Source organism: Urocitellus parryii, chromosome 6 (assembly GCF_045843805.1).
Source record: "Urocitellus parryii isolate mUroPar1 chromosome 6, mUroPar1.hap1, whole genome shotgun sequence".
NCBI lineage: Eukaryota > Metazoa > Chordata > Mammalia > Rodentia > Sciuridae > Urocitellus > Urocitellus parryii.
The window spans coordinates 14,839,600-14,860,297 of record NC_135536.1 but is presented as its reverse complement, the minus strand read 5'-3'; the positions used below and the strand labels follow the sequence as shown (position 1 = coordinate 14,860,297).

Sequence of the window (20,698 nt, the reverse complement as noted above, 5' to 3'; positions counted from 1 at the left end):
GTCTTTTTCATTTTTAATTTTGAGAAAGGGTCTCACTAAGTTGCCCTTACTAAATTGGCCTTGAACTTATGATCCTCCTGCCTCAGCCTCCCAAGTAGCTATGATTATAGATGTGCACCACAGCGTCTGACTACAGAATGTAATTGTTATTCTTAGTCATCCTATGGTGTAATAGCACCCCAGAACTTCTTGCTCCTATTTAACTGTAACTTAACCTACTCCCCCCGACCAGCCTCCCCTTATTTCTCCCTCCCCTCGTGATCAAAAATTAGTATTCCTTGAAAAGACATTCTGATGGATTCCTTCAATACCCTAATGGGTCCTTGGACCACCAGGGTGTGTACATCCTACTTTAGAGAGTTCTGCCCTGGAGCTCTGGCTCTCAAGCCACCAAATCAGAATCCCTGGGGATATTCGTTTAGAATGCAGACGCCGAGGGCCCTGTCCATGGCCTGCAGAATCACCATCTCTGGGATGCTGTCCTTTGACCAGCATCCATACTGGTTCTGATGTGCCCTGATATCAGAGAAGGGCAAGTGAACAGGGAGAGCCCTAGCCCCAGCATGAGGCCTCTGTCCACCTCTGGCCTTCACCCTCTCACCCACCATTCCATCCACTTTCGTGAAAATCCACAGAGAACCTGGAAAGTGCATCATCCTCTCCGGGTATTCTCGGTCTGTGAGATGGCTGTTCACAATCCCACACGCAGGTGAGGCAACAGGAGGAGACAAGTTTCCTGATGCCAAAGTGACATTGCTGGAACTTGGCTTGGGTCTTAGCCTCCTGTCCCTACCCCATCCACTTCCCTAGGCTCAGGGATATTCTTTCACAGCTGGACTTCGGCCTTCCAGCCCCCAGCAGTACTCTCCCCAAACCAATCTCCATTGTTTACACCTGATTCATCTTTTGAATGACTTTGGCCACCAAATCAGTTCAATAAACACTGTGTCCAGCTAGGACACCTCCATGGCACACGTATATTTTACCTTTTGGGTTTGTTTTTTTTTTTGTTGTTGTTGTTTGTTTGTTTTTTAATAAAATCCATTAGGGTGTTGGCATATGCAGAATCCCCAGAACCTGGAGGAGAGCTTGGAGCAAAACCAATACTCAGAAATTTTTTGCTGCATTCATATTCAGATAGGATCAAGAGGTCTGAAGAAGGCATTGAAGGAAGGAAAAGTAGGTTGAGGAAATGTGACAGAGGTTGACAAGGCTGGACTGCTGAGCTGGCTGGAATGGGTGAAAGAGAATGAAAAGCTTCTGGTTTAGGTCTCTGAATGGTGACATTGGCCAGGACAAAGTACAGGTGAGGTTGAACAGATCCTGCAGAAGAAGCTAAGTTCGGTTTTGGAGATTCTACACCATGTAGGTCATATGTTGCTTAACCACAGGGACACATTCTGCAAAATCATCATTAGTGGTTTTGTGCATACCTCATAAGTGGATTTACACAAACTAAGACAGCTGTGATGTCACTAGGCAATAAAATCATATGGGACCACCGTCAAACATTAGGTCTACTGTTGACCAAATCATGTTCCAATTATTTTGCATACTTTTTTATTTTCACAATTGCCCCAGTTCTTTGACAGTCGGTATTACTGTCGTAAGTTATTGACAAAAGCCCAGTAAAATCTAACTTTTTCTTTCCTTCTTTTTTTTATTTTTATTTTTTAAGGTAAAATACATACAAGGTTCACAACACATATGCAAGGTACTTCGATAACACAACCCACCAACACCTGCTCTTCGGGCGCAACTTTATTCGTAGGATGTTTGGCCTCCTTCGGCTTCCGTAGTCTCCCAGCAACTTCCTCTCCTGAGTGGTGAATGCACTTCCGGCAGCAGCAGCCGGAGCAGCCGAGGCAGGATGGTGAGTGACTAAGGGTTTCAGCCTGTGGTCGCGGTAAGACAGTACCCGAGGAACGGCCCGAGGCGAGAGAACGAGGCGGATGCCGAGGAGCTCGGTCCTCCCTCTCCCCTCCTGTCGGCCGGCTCTCCACTGCGGGCCGAGGCTCGCGGAGCCTCCGGCAGACGGCGCGCAGATCCACCGCGGGCCGGGCTGACCAGCGGGCCTGGCCGGGGGCCTGCTGCCTCTGCCCGGCGCCGTGGGTCCCCACGCGGGGGACAGAAGAGCGGGCCGCCTCGCCAGCGTTGCCTCTCCGCCGACCGGGCTGGGCCGACGGCGCTTCCTTGCAGTACCGGGACAGGCGTTTTCCGAGCGTTGGGAGGGAGAGGTTGGAGGAGGAGGCGGAGGGAGGGACTCGTTGCAGCCGCCGAGGGGTGAGCGGGGCGGGGAGCCGTTTGGATGGGCCTTGGAGGGCGCCGTAAGGACGGCGCTTTGACACGCGGACTGGGAGGGAGGGGGCCGCGGTCCACTGCTAGGAAAGGCGGCCCGCGTGTCGGCGTTGACCCACTGAAGGGCCGAGCGCGGCGCACCCCGGGGCCCTGGCGGCCGGGGGCCGGGAGCCCCGCAGGGCGCTCGCGGTCCAGAGGCCGAGGCGCGCCGAGTACCTGCAGGGACGGGCTGGCCGGTGTCACCACTTGTTCTGTTTTATAGGAAGGGAAAGGACAGCGAGGGTTGGCTGTTTTTTGATAGGGTGTCAGACAAAGACCCTCGGAGGAGGTGAAATTTGAGCAGAGGCCTAAATTGAGGGAGTAGCCATGCAAGTGTCTGAGGGAAGCCAAGACTGCCAGTGCAAAGGACCTGAGAGGGGACTGCGTTTGGCCTCAACCTTGGATGGCAAGAAGGCCAAAGCACGCAGTGAGGACCTCCGGGTGGAATTCTAAGCCTGTGCCCGGTGTTTTTTTACAGCGTTTCTCCTTATTCCTTACCACACACCAGCCCTATCTTTTCTGGAGCAGTAAGAAACAGCTGTGCTTTAGTATCTAGCAAACCTGGGTGTGATTCATGGCTGTTTCTGGCAGGCTCTATGACAATATGTAAGTCACTTACCCTCTCCAAGCCTTGGTTTCTTTATTTGCAAATTGGGGGTAATGATAGTACCAATCTCGGTGTTAGTAAGAATTAAATGGGATAATATTCCAAGAATGTTTAGCATACTACTTGGCATATAGTAAGGACTCAAAATTCAGTGAACTTTTTGTTATTTGAGACTGAGAAACATGTAAAATGCCCCAGAGATGGAATGAGGGACCCATTCAGGAAAATGTTCTGATTTTTTTCTGATTAACCTGGAAAGTTTAAGTATAGACAGGTTGGCAAGGGCCAGGCATGCCAAACTAAAGAGTTTGGGCATCACACCATAAAGGCCAGGGACCGCTAAATGATTTTGAGAATTAAAGGGCCAGCTGTTTGTTTTTAAAGGCAGTAGCTATATTGGTGAGAGAAGAAACTGGACCCAGGGTTCTCATATCAGAGGCTATGATCCAAATAGATGATGGCCTGAATACTGGGGATGTAGCCCTCTAGTACAAGGCTTGCCCAAGTGAGGCCTGGGTTCATTCCCCAGTACCAGAGTGTGGGAAGTGGGGCACAAGGAGGCAGGGGATGATGATGGATTGGGATGAAAACCGGAATGAAGGAGTGGAGATAGGAGAGAACATAAAACTGAATCAGAACAGAATCTGGGCTGTTTTAAGGCCCACATTTTGTAGCCAGAGAAAATCTTGACAGGCAGAGCTGGGAGGGAGGGGGCCGCGGTCCACTGCTAGGAAAGGCATAAAGTTTTAAGATGAGGACTAGATAAAGTGCAGTTAAAATTCTTCTGGATCATAGCGTAAGGTACATACAGTGTAAATGATTGTCTGTTACCTTGATTTTCTTTATTCACTACATATTGGTGAGAATTTATTTTAAATTGTATATGTAGTAAGTTGTCTGTCATTTTCTGCAACAGGAGCTAGTATCATCCCCTGCTTTTCAGTAAAGACACCAAAACTCAAAGAGGTGACCTGACTTACCTAAGGCCACAGAGCCTATGGTAATAGAACCAGAATTCAGACCAGAGTCATCTAATTCCACAGCCCTATTCTCAGGCTTATTGCAGTTCCTCGTCTATAAAGAGGGGATAATGAACCCTTCTTGGAGGATTATATGTAATTAATGAGATTGAAGGGAAAATATCTAGTAGAGTTGGGCACTTAGTAAGCATCCCACCAACATTAGCTGCCCTAGCCATCAGCAAGTTTAATGTTAAAGACTTATAATTTGAACTGCTGTTTAAGCAAAACAAATTGTGTTACCCTGATTCTCTCTGTGTCCTTAATTACTTTCTTCAGAGTAAATTGCAAAATTTATTGTGCTTATGGTGCAGTATATTTGACATTAACTATCAGGTAACCATGGTAGAGTTTTCTGATAGTGAAACTGCTAGTGTATTAATTTAGAGTCACCTATATGGAAGTGAGTTGAGGGAACTAAGCAGTCCCCTCTATAATCAGTAAGTTCACTGTTAACTCATTTCTAAGTCATTGCTCTGTGTTAAGCATTGTCCTATAAATGAAGGGTCTATTTTAAAATAAGAAATCTCACAAGCTTTTTAGTTACATTAAGCTCTTAATATCTTAAGGGGATTCAGCTTTTCAGATTGAACAGAAAGACCTACCTGGTGGCCCCCAGGTTTTAAGGTGAGGAGTAGATAAAGTGCAGTTGAAATTCTTCTGGATCGTAGTGTAAGGTACATACAGTGTAAATGATTGTCTGTTATATTCACTTTCCACAAGATGATTCCTTGAAATACACTCTTGGTAGCCTCACTCTGGTAATTTTATATTAAAGAATGTCAAGCTCTATCTATACCTTCTGCTCAAGAGGGAATGATCTTAGAACCCAGCCTCCTTAGTTCTGTCTACTTCTTAATAGAGTTACTTTTGCTTCTAAGATGTAGTCAGTTGCAAATAATCTCTACTACACTAAATACACACATTAGCTACAAGGCACATCCTGGGTTTGTAAATGTTAAAATAAGAAGATGTGTTTGTGTTTTAGAATCAGGACAGTAAGAAGGATGTTCTTTTGAACTGATCATATTCTGAATTTATATCTATGTCTTATTTTTTTTTTTTTTTTTCCCTTTCAGGGTCAAAGTCAGAGTGGTGGTCATGGTCCTGGAGGTGGCAAGAAGGATGACAAGGTAAATAAAAAACCAGATATGTACTGTGATATGAAATTATGGAAAATGGCATAGGTCTCAACTGAGTTCTTTGGGTATTCAAGAATTTTAAAAAACAAAATGATCTAATAATTATTTAACTAGCCTGGTCTATAGATAAAATATACTTTTCATGAATAGTCTGACTCATTGTCATTAATGTGCATTATAAAAAGGTTACATTTACTTATTATAATTATTTTACTTATTAAAATTGCAAGAATGTGAAGTTCTAGTTTTTTTTTTGTTGTTTGTTTTTTAAGGATGTTTTTAAAATAGTATCCTAAAAGATAAGGAAATTGTACCACCTGATGGTACTACAGGAATACATTTATGTTTTATGATTTCCAAATGACCTTTTTTCTTGCTCTTCTAAAAACTAAAGGATAAGAAAAAAAAATATGAACCTCCTGTACCAACCAGAGTGGGGAAAAAGAAGAAGAAAACAAAGGGACCAGATGCTGCCAGCAAACTCCCACTGGGTAATGACATGGTTCCTCCTTCCTGTCTTCCCAGTTCCTGGGGAAAACCCATCTCTGTGCATGTGGCTTAGTGTCTTTAAACTTGTAGCTCTGTGCTCCTAACCCCATTCTACCATTCCTCTGAGTTACAGTTATACTTTATTTTAAAATCGAGTATAATATAAGTCTGCTCACTTAAAAAAATTCATTTCTTTAAATAGCGAGCCCCTTTAGCTTATCAAAAGTATGTGTGTTGGTCAGCTTTCCATCACTGCGGCCGAAGTACCTGACAAGACAGCTTAGAGAAGGGAGTGTTTATTTTGAATTCACAGCTTCTGTGGTTTCTGTCTATGGTTAACTGACTCCATGGCTCTGGGCCTAAGCATTGTGGTGGAGGACAGCTCCTTAACCTCACCCTATTTGCCTGTAGTTACCAATAGTCCATTCAAATTATCAATCCATTAAATGGGTTGATCCACTAATGAGGTTATAGCTTTCATAATCTAATCATATCACCTCTGAATATCCCTGCATTCCCTAACACAGGAGCTTTTCAGGATACATTAAAGATCCAAACTATAACAGTATGGTTTTAGATTACAAAACCCAACTTAAACTTGAGTAACTCAGAAACATTTCATGAAATGAAAGGTCACTGTATTAAAATTTGGATCATGTAATGCCTGAACTTAAAATTCATTGACTTCCTGCTTACAAAATAACAAGTGTCCTGATCCAGTCTCCCTCTCTATGTCCAACCCTGCCACTCCTCTTTGCTCACTGGTCACACTACCTGCTTTTTGTCTTTCAACTTCTCTGTATATCAGGGTCTTTGCCCTTACTCTTCCCTTTGCTTAAAATGTCCTTCCCATGGCTGTCTGCTTCTCATCTTTTCAGGCTTCAATTTAAAGACCACCACCATGTCCACCTAAAAGCATCCTTCCCTACTTAGAAGAAATAAACTATATTTTTTTTAAATTTTGCTCAGTTAAAAACAAAGGGAGTCAAATAGTAAAATCACCCATTAATCTACTATGATAACATGGATATATAATGAATGTTAAAGGTGACATTTCAGTTTTATAGGCAATAGGATGGGTTATTTAATATAAATGGATGAGGTTTTTTAATCTTCCTTCCAGAGAAAATGAAATTAGGCCACTTGCCTCTTGCCAGATGGATTATAGAATATTTCCCATGTATATGGGAAATAAATAAATGAAATATTCAGGGATATATTTAACCTTAGGGAAGAAGAGGCCTTTTGAAGAAAGCTAGAAAACCCAGAAACTATGAAAGGCTGACAGATTTGTCTATGTAAGTGATAAAATTCCTCTGTAGCATGAGACTTCAAAACAAAATCAAAAGAATCAAAGCATGGAAAGGTTAATATCCCTGATATTGTAGAAGCCTAAAAATGGATGAGCATAAAATAAACCAACTATCTAGTGGATCTGTAACTTTTTTCTTCTTTAAATATATACACTGTTCAGTCAGTACGTGTCATTTGGTGCTAGCCGTTTGGTCCTATCCTTGTTCCCATTTTTAGATGTTTGGTTATAACTGCCAGCATCCCTTTTCTATTTTCATCTCAGTACTTGCTTTGCTTGGGGTTAGCAAACGGACTTTTCCACAGTTTTTCCAACTGAAATGAGCTTATTTTATTTTGTTGTTGTTTTCTTTTCTTTTGGTACCAGGGATTGAACCCAGGAGTGCTCTACCAATGAGCTATATCTCTAGTTCTTTTTATTTTTTGAGACAGGGTCTCAAGTTGCTGAGGCTGGCCTTGAACTTGCAATGCTTCTGTCTTGGCCTCCTAGTCACTTAGATTATAGGTGTGCACCACCACCCCCAGCTAAAGTGAGTGTTTTTGTTTTTGTTTTTTTTGTTTTTACAAAATCTTGGACTGGGGATACAGCACAGTGTTAGAATGCTTGACTAGCAAGCATGAGACCCTGGGTTTGATCCCCAACACTGCAAAAGAAAATATTAAAATGCTAATATTTTCTCCTTAATTGCAAAGTTCCAAGTAAAATAGAACTTTATTTTTTAATTACAGTGACACCTCACACTCAATGCCGCTTGAAATTACTGAAGTTAGAAAGAATTAAAGATTATCTTCTCATGGAAGAAGAATTCATTAGAAATCAAGAACAAATGAAACCATTAGAAGAAAAGCAAGAGGTAAGTGGAGAAGTTACTCTAATTTTCTTTTTTACAAACTGAATTCTATTTAGAATCTGAAACTGTCAGATAAGTTAGATTCCAGTAGGTAAACTTCTCCAGGCCTGTGTGAAGCCTTATTAGGTATCTTAGAAAAGCATCAGCTGCTCTAACAAACTAAGAACCTATAAGGACTACCTGGTGCCTCTTAGGTCTAATCGGCTTCTCTTTCTTGGTATACTCTATAGGAGGAAAGATCAAAGGTGGATGATCTGAGGGGGACCCCAATGTCAGTAGGAACTTTGGAAGAGATCATTGATGACAATCACGCCATCGTGTCCACATCTGTGGGCTCAGAACACTATGTCAGCATCCTTTCATTTGTGGACAAGGATTTGTTGGAACCAGGCTGCTCAGTTCTGCTGAACCACAAAGTGAGTTGCTAGTCTCTAAGGAAATCCATAGGAGTGCTTTCTGCCTCCTCTCAGACCTGTCCCAAGTATGTGGATGTCAGAGCACTCCTGGGAGGGGAGAATGATGCCATAATTGGCATACTTTGTTGTTAGCAGACTGAGGGAATATCCTGTTCTGTGTTAAAGCTTGGTGTTCCTTGCTAGGTGCATGCTGTGATAGGAGTGCTGATGGATGACACAGATCCCTTGGTCACAGTGATGAAGGTGGAAAAGGCCCCCCAGGAGACCTATGCAGATATTGGGGGATTGGACAACCAAATCCAGGAAATTAAGGTATGGCTGGGAACCAGTTCTAGGTTTTTAGACTTAGTTTCTTATTGCTTGTCCTATTCAGGGTACTTTGGAATTTGTTTTTCTTTATTGATCAGATTAGTGACTGTCTTGGGGCTTATCAGTTGTGAGTTGTTTTTGTTAATTAATCTGAATTAGATAGTAAATATTTATAGTATGATAGTTCCTACAGCAGCTGCAGCTTAATACTTACCATATGTAATGTTTAATTGTGTGAAGACATGTTTCCATTGACTTTGGCTATGGATATCTAGAAACCTCCAGTGTGTATGGAGATAGCATATGTACCTGCACATGCTTACAGAGTGCTGGGGTCTAGAACATAATTCCAGCTCCTGCAGTAGTCCTGGGGATTGGGGAATATGGTCATTTAGGATGCTGTGGGCCAGGTGTCTACATGCTCTTTAATCCATAGGGAAGTCAATCACAGATATCCACTGGTTATCTCTCAGACAATTGGGATATAGATTTAATGTCCTTAGGTGGGAACAACCATCAGGAAATCTTTCTTGGTCCTATCTATAGTTTATTTGAAAAGTATGAATTTTACCTTTCTTAAGTCACTCTTGCTCAGTGCTGACTTCTACTAGAAACTTGAAGGGAACTGGGTATAACTTAGGAGCTGGCTGCTAGGAGCCTAGCTGGGACAGATGTCCTCTTCAGTATGCCCTTGCTGCTAATGCAACTTAAGTACATTGTCTCGAAGAGTGAGATTTTCACTTATTTTTGCTGGAAGGCAGATATTCTCATGTCAAATAATGCTAATAATTTCAGTATGAAAGACTAGTTTTTAGCAGGTATTTTTTTTTTTTTTTTTTTTTAGGAATCTGTGGAGCTTCCTCTCACCCACCCTGAATATTATGAAGAGATGGGTATAAAGCCCCCAAAGGGGGTCATTCTCTATGGTCCACCTGGCACAGGTATGCTGGTTTGACACTTTATAGGTACTCAGCTCATATCTTGAGTAGCAGCATTTGTTAAACCATCCAGTGAGGACACCACAACTATTCTAGGGTATTCAGATCAGATTCACTTTCCTGACCCACTTGTACTGAATACGTATTTGTCAATGAAAGTGTGAATGAATCATGATAAAAGTACATGTATATATATCTGATTGAACATGTTCCTGAGGGTGTGCTGGGGATTGCCCTCTTCAGAGGTAAAGCAGGCCCCTGGGCCCAGAATCCTGGAGCCAGAAACAACCACTCTACTGCAGCCCCTAATCTTTCAGCTCAGGAAATTCATGTTTCAAAGAGGTTGGTGACTAACCCAGGGTGGCACGACTTTGGGCACTGAGCAGATAATAGCTGAAGCCATAATGGAGACCTGATGCTCAGCCACACACCTTTTACAGAGCACTGTCCTGAAGGGCTGGAGCCCAGCACTGGGCAGGTGAGCCCCTCAGAGAAGCGGGTGACCTGTTCAGTGATCCCTCTAGCTATTGAAGCAACCCAGCAACTGGTCATGGCTGCTTCTGGACTGTAAGATCCCATCTATTGAAAAGGCCCTCTTTTTCTTTTAGCCATCCTTAATTGATTCTCTTGGTCCAGCCCCTAAGCCTTTTCATCTGCCACTGTACCTAAGGGAACATCGTTGTCATATATCTCAAAAGTTTAGCTCCCTGTCCTTCCCACTCTGGATTTTTCTATGTCACTCCCCAGCTAGATTCCTCCTTGGGTTCCCCTATTGGTCTCAAAGTGCCAGTTGTGCTGCAGCTATTTCTGAATCCTGCAGCGGCACTCAGTCCTCAGGCATGTCCTCACTTACCATATAAAGGGGTTACCATCTGACAGATTTAAAATTCTCAAATTGGATATTCTTTGTTTTGGACTCAAAATAGAAATATCATGGTATAGAAAAGTATTGGAGATATGGTTTGAGATCTTCCTGAGAGCAGTGAGAGGAACTGCCTTTTCCTCAAAGGTCATCCCAGACTGAGAAGTCCTAAACTTTCCTCAGCTCTCATTTGTAGGCTCCATCAAAAGCTAGTTAGGGCTCACATGCCTGAGCTGACATCAAGCCCACCCAGATTAACTATGCTGGTGATAGAGCCATGTGACCAATGCTCATGAATCTTGGGGTTTGATTTTTTTTAAAAAAAAGGGGGGGTTTAAATGTTTAAGTTGTAGATAGACACAATATCCTTATTTTTTATTTATTTTTATGTGGTGCTGAGGATCAAACCCAGTGCCTCATGCATGCTAGGCAAGCACTCTACCACTGAGCTCCAGCCCCAGTCCCTTAGGTGTTGCTCTTTAGGATCAAACCTAAGATTCCAGATGGTGTATCATCACTGATAACTCTGCAGTTTATTTGATTCTCTAACCCTGGGTTGGATGGGTCAGGTTAATTTTATATGCAGCTTTGAAGGGACCCAAGGAAAGCTCACCTAGAGGGAAATAAATAAATAAATAAATAAATATATATATATATATATATATATATATATATACATACATTGCTAGATATTCTTCCTATAGGTAATTATAGTTTATAATTCTTTATTGGAAACTTTGGGTCAAGGTTTGAAACTAACCAAGTATGTAAGATATTTGCTGATATTATCGTTGATTAATTTAAGAAAACGGTTCAAAATAATCAAAACATGTTAGGTTCTTCTAAATTTCCTCTTACCTACTTAGGAGAACGGAACTGCAGGACTCCTGATGTGGTGTGCCTTTCATCACTGGGTTACCCCCATCTGTGATGACATCACTACTTAAGGTGGTGATATTTCTAAGTTAAAATAAGACTTGAGGGTTTTTTCTTATCCTTTTTCTTTTTATCTAAAATAGGTAAAACCTTGTTAGCCAAAGCCGTAGCAAACCAAACCTCGGCCACTTTCTTAAGAGTGGTTGGCTCTGAACTTATTCAAAAGTACCTAGGTGACGGTCCCAAACTTGTGCGGGAATTGTTTCGAGTTGCTGAAGAACATGCACCATCCATTGTGTTCATTGATGAAATCGATGCCATTGGGACCAAAAGGTAAACTTCTCCACCTGTTTTGCCTTAATCAAAGGTAAAAATCACACAGCTCTTTAAGAATGATCATTGGGCTCTGCATGGGTGGTGAGGTCTTGTTGTCTATGGCCTTCTGTGTGGGTGCTTTGGACTCTGCTCTCTAGAAGCTAGGTAGCAACTACCCAAGAGCAGGGTTATGTCTGGAAATTGGTCAGTCTTGAAGAACTACAGCTTGAGCACTTGCCCTGAGCAAGGACCACCAGGATTTGAGGGATAGAGCCATGAACATCGTAGTCTCTGCCCTTGATTTCACAGTCGGGTTGTGGGATCAGACACCAAACTGGAAAAGGAAGACAGAATCAGTACTCCAATTTCAGGCACAGAAACTGCTGTGAAGAATTTTGTGATCTGTAGCTTGGTTGATGGGGGTCTATTTGTGCTGCTGTAACAAAATACCATAGAATGAGTAAATTACAAAGACAGAAGTTTATTTTCTCACAGTTCTGGAGGCTAAAAAGTTCCAAGATCAAGGTGATGACATTGGTGTCTGGTGAGGGCTGCTTTTGCTTCCAAGATAGTCACTTGTTGCTCAGTCCTCATGAACATGTGGCAGAAAGGCAAAAGAGGACAAATGCTATGTGCTCATGTGGCAGAGTGAAGAGGCCTAAGCTAGTTCCCACCAGCTTTTTCTTTAGACACTAATTACCTTCCAACGCATAAATTTAGGGGGACACATTCAGAACATAGCATAGGATGCTAATTTTTTATGTTAGAAGAATGAGGGAGTATATTTGGATTGAGAAGAGAATGTTAAGGTGTTCTGTCATGGTAAGGTCTTTGCTGACCTTCCCCTTTAGCGGGAGATTTGGGTCTTTATTTCTTCTCTTTTTCCAAAGATACGATTCAAATTCTGGAGGCGAAAGAGAGATTCAGCGGACAATGTTGGAATTGTTGAACCAGTTGGATGGATTTGATTCAAGAGGAGACGTGAAAGTTATCATGGCCACAAACCGAATAGAAACTCTGGATCCAGCACTTATCAGACCAGGTTAAATTTACTTTTGTTTCATCTTAGAGATTAATGTATTTGAGTGTGCTTTGGGGTGATTATAAACTGATACACCTAATAGCAAATGCCATAGTGAAACTTAGAAGGGGTATATCTTTGGTAAATCATATTCTAAGTTCTTGCATCTTAGCCCTTTGAATTCTAATCGTACATCTTGATCTTTTTCCCTTTTTAGCCTCAAACACTTGCTTTTTTCTTGAAAAAATAATTTGTATGACAGCTGGGGTTTATCATTTATATTCAGGTAGCTCTAGAAAAAACTAGTGATTTGAGCCACACAGGGTGGAGCATGCCTGTAATCCAAGCAGCTTGGGAGGCTGAGGCAGGAGGATCATAAGTTCAAAGCCCAGCTTTAGCAAAAATGAGCACTAAGCAACTGAGACTGTCTCTTAAATCAAAGTAGGGCTAGGGAATGTGGCTCAGTGGGTGCAGTGCCCCCGAGTTTAATCCTCGGTTACCCCCCACCCCAAAAGTGATTTGTTTGGCCTCTTTTGTAATGATTTTAGCCCGTAGGTCTTTCCTTTGTCACTAAATGTGCCATTCAAGAATTGCTTCTTTTATTTCTGAAGATACTAAAGCAGAGAGGATTTATTTTAAATGAGGTGAATTCAAATATAGAAATTTACTAAGTATTAAAGTAAATGTTCACTTTTTAAGATCTAGGTGTCATTCCCACAGAACACCCCCTGACTGAAACCACACCTGTGGGGAGACAGGATGAGGCCTCTTTTTGAGGGCAGAGCTGGGTCCGGAGCGCTGTGACTGGAAGCTTTCTATCTGCAGGTCGCATCGACAGAAAGATTGAGTTCCCCCTGCCTGATGAAAAGACTAAGAAGCGCATCTTTCAGATTCACACAAGCCGGATGACACTGGCCGATGATGTAACCCTGGACGATTTAATTATGGCAAAGGACGACCTCTCTGGTGCTGACATCAAGGTGAGTTAACTGGGCTGAGTCAGCTTATTTCTGGAAAGGTCACTCCTCTGTCTCGAAAGATTGTGCTCCTGGGGGGAGAGGTGTGTGGGTCTTAACATTTTCTTTGTATTAGTTTTACCATTACATCCGAATGGTAGGTTTGCTTTTTATTTGAAGGTGTTTTGTGAATTATTTTATGAAGTAAATGACCCCTAAGTCCTTGTAGCCACAATGATGAGTTACTGGCGTAAGTCTGCCACCTTCTCTGCAAGGCCCAGGTGTTCTAGGCCAGTGGAAGATTTGTCTTCCCACTGCATTCTGATAGGTTACACCAGATTGTACCTCTGGGCTTTATTACAAATGTATTTGAATTAAGATGTTTCTTCTCAGTTGCCCACAGGGTTTATAAACAAGGCCTAGCAGCAATGAATGTGAGCACAACTTGCTTTCTCTGGGAAGATGTGGGTCTTTGTAAGCTTAAGTGCCATGGCTAGGGAGGAGTGACATACACGGCGCTTTCCAGGCCAGTGCCTCACTGAGCCTCTGGATAGCTGGCATCAGTAGTGGAAAACTAGGTTAGTTGCCTAGTTGGGGAGTAAAGTCTGTATTCTCTTTTTAAAACCATACAAACCAGCTTTTTATTTTGAAAAATGCCAAGCCTTCAGAAAAGTTGCCACAACAGTACCCACACCTACATTCCCACCTGGATTTATTTGTGGTTAACACTTTACCACTTGCTTTCTCTTCCTTTGCACAAGCACTCTCACTTTTTAGATAAACCATTTGAAATAAATAACCTGATAGCCATAACTAATCTAAGGGTCACAAGGGCTCTTATGATGCTTGACTTTGGGCAAGAACTTAAGTTTTGAGAAAATATTAGTATCAACACTGTAGTGCAACTTATACTATCTGACTGGAATACATGTTCTGACCCTTGGTAAATGAAATAGACCTTTATTCTCAATTGCCTCTAAATTCCAGGTGTAATTTCCTAGGCACGTTCTCTTTAATTTAAAGAAAAAAAAAAGAGCTACAGAAATTACTAACCTGCCAAGCCACATACCTCATTAGAACCAAAACCTAGACACAGCCTGGACTCCTGGCCAGTCTACTTTCTTAAAGTATTCCCAGTTTAAGCCATTTCAGATCCTTTTAAAACTTTTTAAATAATCTTTTCCCAGTGAGCAATTTGTATTTAGTCTATCTTATGCCTTATTTCAAAATAGCTCACTTTCTGAACATACTGACTGCTTTCTTTCAGGCAATCTGTACAGAAGCTGGTCTGATGGCCTTGAGAGAACGTAGAATGAAAGTAACAAATGAAGACTTCAAAAAATCTAAAGAAAATGTTCTTTATAAAAAACAAGAAGGCACCCCTGAGGGCCTCTATCTCTAGTGAACCATAGTTGCCTTCAGGAGTTTTCTTGACCCCTGAGAGGGTTGAGTTTGGGGAAGTTGCCCAGAAGAATCCATGTTCCTGTTGATTTTTATTAGCAAAACATCCTGTGTATCTTCTGGAGTACGATGTATAGGATGCCCATTGGGCACCTTCTCTTGGTCACTGTGCTGCTCTCTGCTTCCGAATAAAGCGTGCTCTTTCACAGACAGTGATCTTTTTGATGTTTATAAGACTGAATTAATGTGGCTATTGCCTTGAGAGAGAGAGAGAGAGAAGGTTCCACCTGTGGACCACATAGGTTCTTGCAACTCTGTGGGAAAGTAAGTTCTGAAGTTCCCAAGAGACTGAGGGTTCCTAAAAGAAACTTCAGGTTAGGACTAAAGAATCAAATTTGTCTCTGGGAGTGGTAGTATTCACCTATAATCCCAGCTACTCAGGAGGCTGAGGCAGCAGGATTTCAAGTTCAAGGCCAGCCTTAGCAGTAGGACTCTACTTCAGAATTTAAAAGGGCTGGGAGTGTAGTTCAATGGTAGTGCACCCATGGGTTAAATCCACAGTATCACCAAAAAAAAAAAAAACAAAAAACAAAACCTCAGTCCAGCACTGGTCTTCTGCGGCTCATATGGTGTTAGCAGGACTTCATTCCTTTATGGAGGCTCTAGAGGAGAATACAGTTTCTTAACCTGGGAGTCACTGGCAGAATTATTTCTTGGAATTTTAGGAGTTACCTCAGATGTGAGGACCTTTCCCAGATTGTGAAGGCCACACTTATTCCTTGACTCATGCCCATGCACCCCTGCTCCCCCAACTCATCCTCAGTCAGCAACAGCAAGCCAAGTCCCTTTTGAGTTCTGAATTTTTCCCATCTTTCAGCCCGCCTATCTTTTTCACACTAATGCCATTGTGATTACGAGGACCTACCCAGATAATCCAGGATAACCTCCCCATTTTAAAAAAGACAATTTCTTTACAAAGTTCCTTTTGCCACACAACACTCACATGTTCCAGAGCTTAGGTGTGGGCATCTTTGGGGACCATTCTGCCTACCATGGAGGATATCCCAACAAAGAGGCCCAGTGCAAGAGGAGGAAGACAATGTATGTGTGAGGAAGTGGGGTTCCCAATCAGGCAGCCTGAGAAAGGTCCTTGTCCACATGGAGCAGCAGCACAGCATAGAGACTTGGCATGAGCAGAGTGGGATATTGGCGTGGGCAGGTTAAGAAGCATCCACGTGAAAACAGCCTAACGAGTATTAGAGCCCTTGTAAGTGAGGAGGGCATCCATGCAGGACTGGATAGTGGCAGAAATAGAAAAGGTTGGTTACGTGTAGTTACATAGTAAGGATGGCAGGAGCCAGGTTTCTCACTATCTGAGAAGTGACAGGTAAGGAAAGTAGAATGTACTCAATCCACTGACAGCCACTAGGAATGGTGACACTCCAATTACAATGAACATACCTAGACCTACATCTTTGCTTCTAAATACCATTTGTGGATTGGGGATGTAGTTAGACGGCTGAGCACTTGTTGAGCAAGAATGATGTCCAGGGCTGGATCTCCAGTACCAGAAAAAGTAAATATCATTCTCCCCTAAAAGGAGCTAGAGTGATTCCAGAGCTGGGCATGAACCTTAAGTATATTTTGCCAGAAAGCAAGAAGTATACAGAATGGACATGTCAAAAGACACTGCCAGTCTGAAGGTGCTGCCACTGGTCAAAATAATTAACATCAATGGAATACAGTCCTTTAAAATAGGAACTGAGCTCGTACTAACATCCATGAATTGAAAACTTGATAACAGGACATTTGCAATTTTCAGAATACCTCCCCACAAAATGCTCTTTAATTAGGGAAAAAGCAGCTTCACGTTGGAGAATCCCAGCAGACACCATCTTAACCTGGTTATCAAAACAAACATCAACAATGAGCATCTTGAAAGTATGTGCTAGCCCAGAGGTGTCAACAAATTCTGGACACTTCAAAAGTGTCCAGATTACCAAAAAAAAAAAAGTTAAAGCTTCTAGACCGAATGAGCCAAAGAGATATACATGATAACCAAGTGTATAGGATCCTCTTCCTACAGAAGACATTGGGACAATCCTTGAGGCCTAACTTTGACCTTAAGATCTTACAGGGAACTATATTCATGCTGATTTCCTATTTGATACTTGCATGGTAATGTGCAGAAAACTATCGCAACTTACCCTCAAGTGGGTCAGGATAAAAAAGTTCCGTGTACAGTCAGCCCTCCACATCCAAGGGTTCCATATCCATGGAGTCAATCCCGGATCAAAAATATTCAGGAAAAATTGTGTACTGAACCTGTATAGACCTTTTTCTTGTCATTACTCCCAAACAATACAGTTAAACAACTATGTATGTAACATTTGGATTACATTAGGTGTTACAAGTCGTTTAGAGGTGATTTAAAGTATATGGGAAGATATGCATAGGTCATATGCAAAGTTATACCCTTCTACATAAAGGATTTAAGTACATTCTGGATTTCAGAATCCTCAGGGGGTCCTGGAGCCATTCCTCCAATGGATACTAAGGAAAGACTACACTCACTCCTCTGTAAAATATTTTTTAAGTTTCAGACTTTAAAAGAATAAAACATCAGTATTTCCTTCTCCTCCTCGGTGACCTCCAATTCCTCTATCCACAGAGACGTCTCCCTTCTCTCAAAGAAAAGTAGCCAAAGCAAATGCCAGTGCCTACGGTGTCTGAGTAGAGGGAGCTGAGGCACAGTGCGGTCACAGCCTGAACTGTACCCCACCTCCACCCCAATCCAGCTGCCTCTCCATTTAGTTTGCTGACCAAACCAATGCTAAAATTACCATTTCCACCGATGGTCCACAGAGCAAGCCACAGGAAAGAAGTGACTAATAATTTCTTCAGATGAGTTTCTTCTCTGGTTTCTCACCTGGTGAGCAGGGCAGTCAGCTCTGCTGCCTGTGGAAGTCACTAGTCCCTTAAAGCCCTTCCTCAGAAGAAGTATTTTAGGGTGAACTCTCCGATCACTCCCTTATAGCAAGCAGAGGAACTACCCTGTCTTCACTTTTTAAATGCAAAATAACGAAGGAATATGTGTGTATTATGAGCAGCAGCTAACAGAGAGGCTTCTCTTACCTGGACATAGCACAGATGGCACCTCCTGGCTCTTCCTGATCCCTGCAAGTCCAGCAATCCACAAGCCAGAAGTATGGTATACTCCGCTCCACTGTCAATCCAGACCCAAGACAGGGCTGAGCCCTAGGGTCTGAAGTGATAAGAACTCCTTGAGGAATTAATTAGCACTCCTGATAAATATAAGAGCAACTGCCTGACAGACTTGGAGAAATTCAAACCCCTTCTTTTCCCATCAGTTTGTTAGTTTTGGGAACAACCTAATCATCTTTCATGTTTTTATGTTGAGCAATCTCAAAAGTACCTTAAAAAATCACAATTATATCACTATCCATTTTTCTATAAAACATTTACCCACAGCCAGCCAGGCATGGTTGTGTATACCTGTGATCCCAATGAGGCTGAGGCAGGACGACTGCAAGTCTAAAGTCAGCCTCAGCTACTCAGTGAGACCTGTCTCAAAAAATAAAAGGGGCTGGGTACGGTGGTGCACACCTGAAATCCCAGCAGTTAGGGAGGCTGAGGCAGGAGGATCATGAGTTCAAAGGCAAGCTCACCAATTTAGCAAGGCCCTAAGTGAGATACTCTCTACTAAATTATTTTTTTAAAAGGGCTATGGATGTGGTTCAGTGGTTAAGTGCCCCTGGGTTCAATCCTCAGTACCAAAAACTTCAATAAAGGGGCTGGGGGTGTAGCTCAGTGATAAAGTACCCATTTTGTCTCAAGTACAAAAAACTTTAAAAAATACTGCTACCCACAGAGAATTCGTGTGTGTGAGTGTATGTGTGCGTGTGTTAAAGCATATTCTCATGCAGAGGGTAATGTGCCAAAACTCAATGTGAGAAGCTCCTTTATCACATTTCAGGGATTCACTGCCCATTTGCACAATTCATTCCAGGCTCCCAAGGTACAAGGATCCCACTAGGGTATGAGGGGACCAGTTACCCACAGGCCAGTTTCTAAAGTTCTAATCAAATGAGAACAGGTGCAGGAATCAGATAGGATCAAAACATGAGTCACTGTTGTGGGGGATGTGGCTTGGTCCTGGGCTTCAACCAGATGCCCCCAACAGGGTGTGCAAGTTACCCACCCGACAAGAAGGTGAGTGTGGCAAAGACTTTCCTTCGTAAGCTGCCAAGAACTGGGAGCGGGAGGCTCCTCATTTCAGCCCTGCGCTCTAGTGGCTCTCAGTGGGTCCAGTTCAGGGCTGAGCTCTCAACTCCCTAAACTCTGTGAAAAGACACCAGAGGGAGCACCATTAGGTGCCTCTTTGCTGAAGAAACGCACGCAGGGAGGGGCAGGAGGCGGTAGTGACTGGGTATCCTGAGACACTGCCCTTGGAAAGCACGCTGGCACACTGACTCCCCTTCTATTTCCCAACCTGTCCATCAGCTTTGGGCCAAATTTACATCCCACAACACAGGCGTTTCTGTATGGGGGGGGGGGGGCAAAGAAATGCAAAATCTTCAGCAATTATACAGATGAGGATTAAAAAAAAAAGAGTCCAGAAAGGAGCTATCTGTTTTGCAGCAGGTCTGTGGGCAAGACAGACGCGACATCCCTCCCGCCACATTCATGGTGAAAAGGACTGCGCTGCCAATCTCTTCAGAGCAGAAAGAAGCCCGAATGTGGATATTTCTCTCTCATTCTATTCACAGCCCTCAGCAATCAAAAAAAGGGCCAGCTGCCACACGGAGGCCAAGCAGACCTCAGTGCTCCTTGCAGAGTCGGGCTGGGTGGAGAAGGTGCTGGCTGCAGTCCGCCCTCTCTGGGATGGTGTCATCAGCAGGCTTTCTGTGGAGGGCTGGCAGGGCTTTCCACTCGTCACTGATGGAGGGCAGACTCTGACTTGCAGGGCTGGGGCAGGCCTGGGAGTCTGCACTGCTCCCAAGATCCCAGGGGATGCTGCTGTGCAGAGGCAGGAGCCACCCAGTGGGGCTCAGGAAATAAGCAGACACCTGCCCCACACCTGACCCAGGAAGGAACACCAAGGGTTAAACGACCCTCCACTATGCTGGGCTGAGGATAAGGACAAAATCTGCTCTCCTGCCACCCAGCTTCAGAAAGACGTCCTAATATAAAGGGGCCAGACTTTAAAGTCCTAACAGAGGGATCTGGAAGGACCCTCAATGATGCCACCAGGGGCTGTGTGTAACAGGGCGGGGCCAGTGCTGGCTGGGCAAAGCAAGAGCAGAAGGAACAGGAATCCACACACAGCTCAACCACACGTTTCGTCATCACTGGTGATCTTTCGCCTCTGTACACAGGTGCACACATTCACATATATAATATGTAAAGCAATGGCTTTGTGTCGTTTACACATCCAAAACCTTTGTAAGATGGAAAAGCCTGACAACCCCGACACAAAGGACCAAAAAAGAGCACTTCCAAAACAGAGGCTCCTCGCATGCGCTCCCCAGCTCCCCTGCCTGCACCCTAGTCCTCCAGCAGGAGCTCCAGCTCCTCCAGGGGCAGCCGCACGCGCAGCTCCTTCTCAGTCATCAGATCCAGAACCTCCTGCAGCTCGTCAGGGAAGTACTCCACGGCGTCCATGTACAACACCTAGTGCCAGAGAAAGACCTCTGGTGAGAGTGGAGGGGTTCCAGCAAGGGTGCCCCCCACCTTGGCCCTCCACAGTCCACTATCCCTTTCTCTTGGGCTTTCTTAGCTCAGGCAGCACTGGTCAGGAAGGACAGTGGACTCGACAGCAGTGAAA

The 20,698-nt window shown here is 43.3% G+C and overlaps 2 protein-coding genes across 4 annotated transcripts in view; one reads left to right on the top strand and one right to left on the bottom strand.

Moving 5' to 3' along the window:
* The first annotated feature begins 1,843 nt into the window (after positions 1-1,843).
* On the top strand, positions 1,844-16,521 carry Psmc1 (proteasome 26S subunit, ATPase 1). Of its 2 annotated transcripts, none has more exons than XM_077800256.1 (11): positions 1,844-1,873; positions 5,043-5,096; positions 5,500-5,596; positions 7,635-7,759; positions 7,987-8,172; positions 8,356-8,484; positions 9,326-9,422; positions 11,301-11,490; positions 12,363-12,514; positions 13,319-13,473; positions 14,717-16,521. In XM_077800256.1, the coding sequence occupies exons 1-11, from the start codon at positions 1,871-1,873 to the stop codon at positions 14,849-14,851; spliced, it is 1,323 nt and encodes a 440-aa protein (XP_077656382.1). In that variant the 5' UTR covers positions 1,844-1,870; the 3' UTR covers positions 14,852-16,521. The 2 variants fall into 2 exon arrangements, with proteins under 2 accessions (XP_077656382.1, XP_077656381.1); XM_077800255.1 differs by lacking the exon at positions 1,844-1,873 and adding an exon at positions 2,101-2,237.
* Nrde2 (NRDE-2, necessary for RNA interference, domain containing) overlaps positions 14,890-20,698 on the bottom strand; it is a 49,960-nt gene continuing 44,151 nt past the window's right edge. The window contains exons 14-15 of one of the 2 annotated variants that reach the window (XR_013343784.1): positions 17,986-20,544; positions 14,890-17,175 (exon numbers count right to left, since the gene is read on the bottom strand). Coding sequence is in view for 1 of the 2 variants with exons in the window: in XM_026394236.2 (XP_026250021.2) it covers positions 20,419-20,544 (126 nt within the window). In the remaining variant the exon portion in view is untranslated. Of the gene's footprint in view, positions 20,545-20,698 lie in introns of both variants that reach the window. The other variant, XM_026394236.2, reaches the window with a different exon arrangement.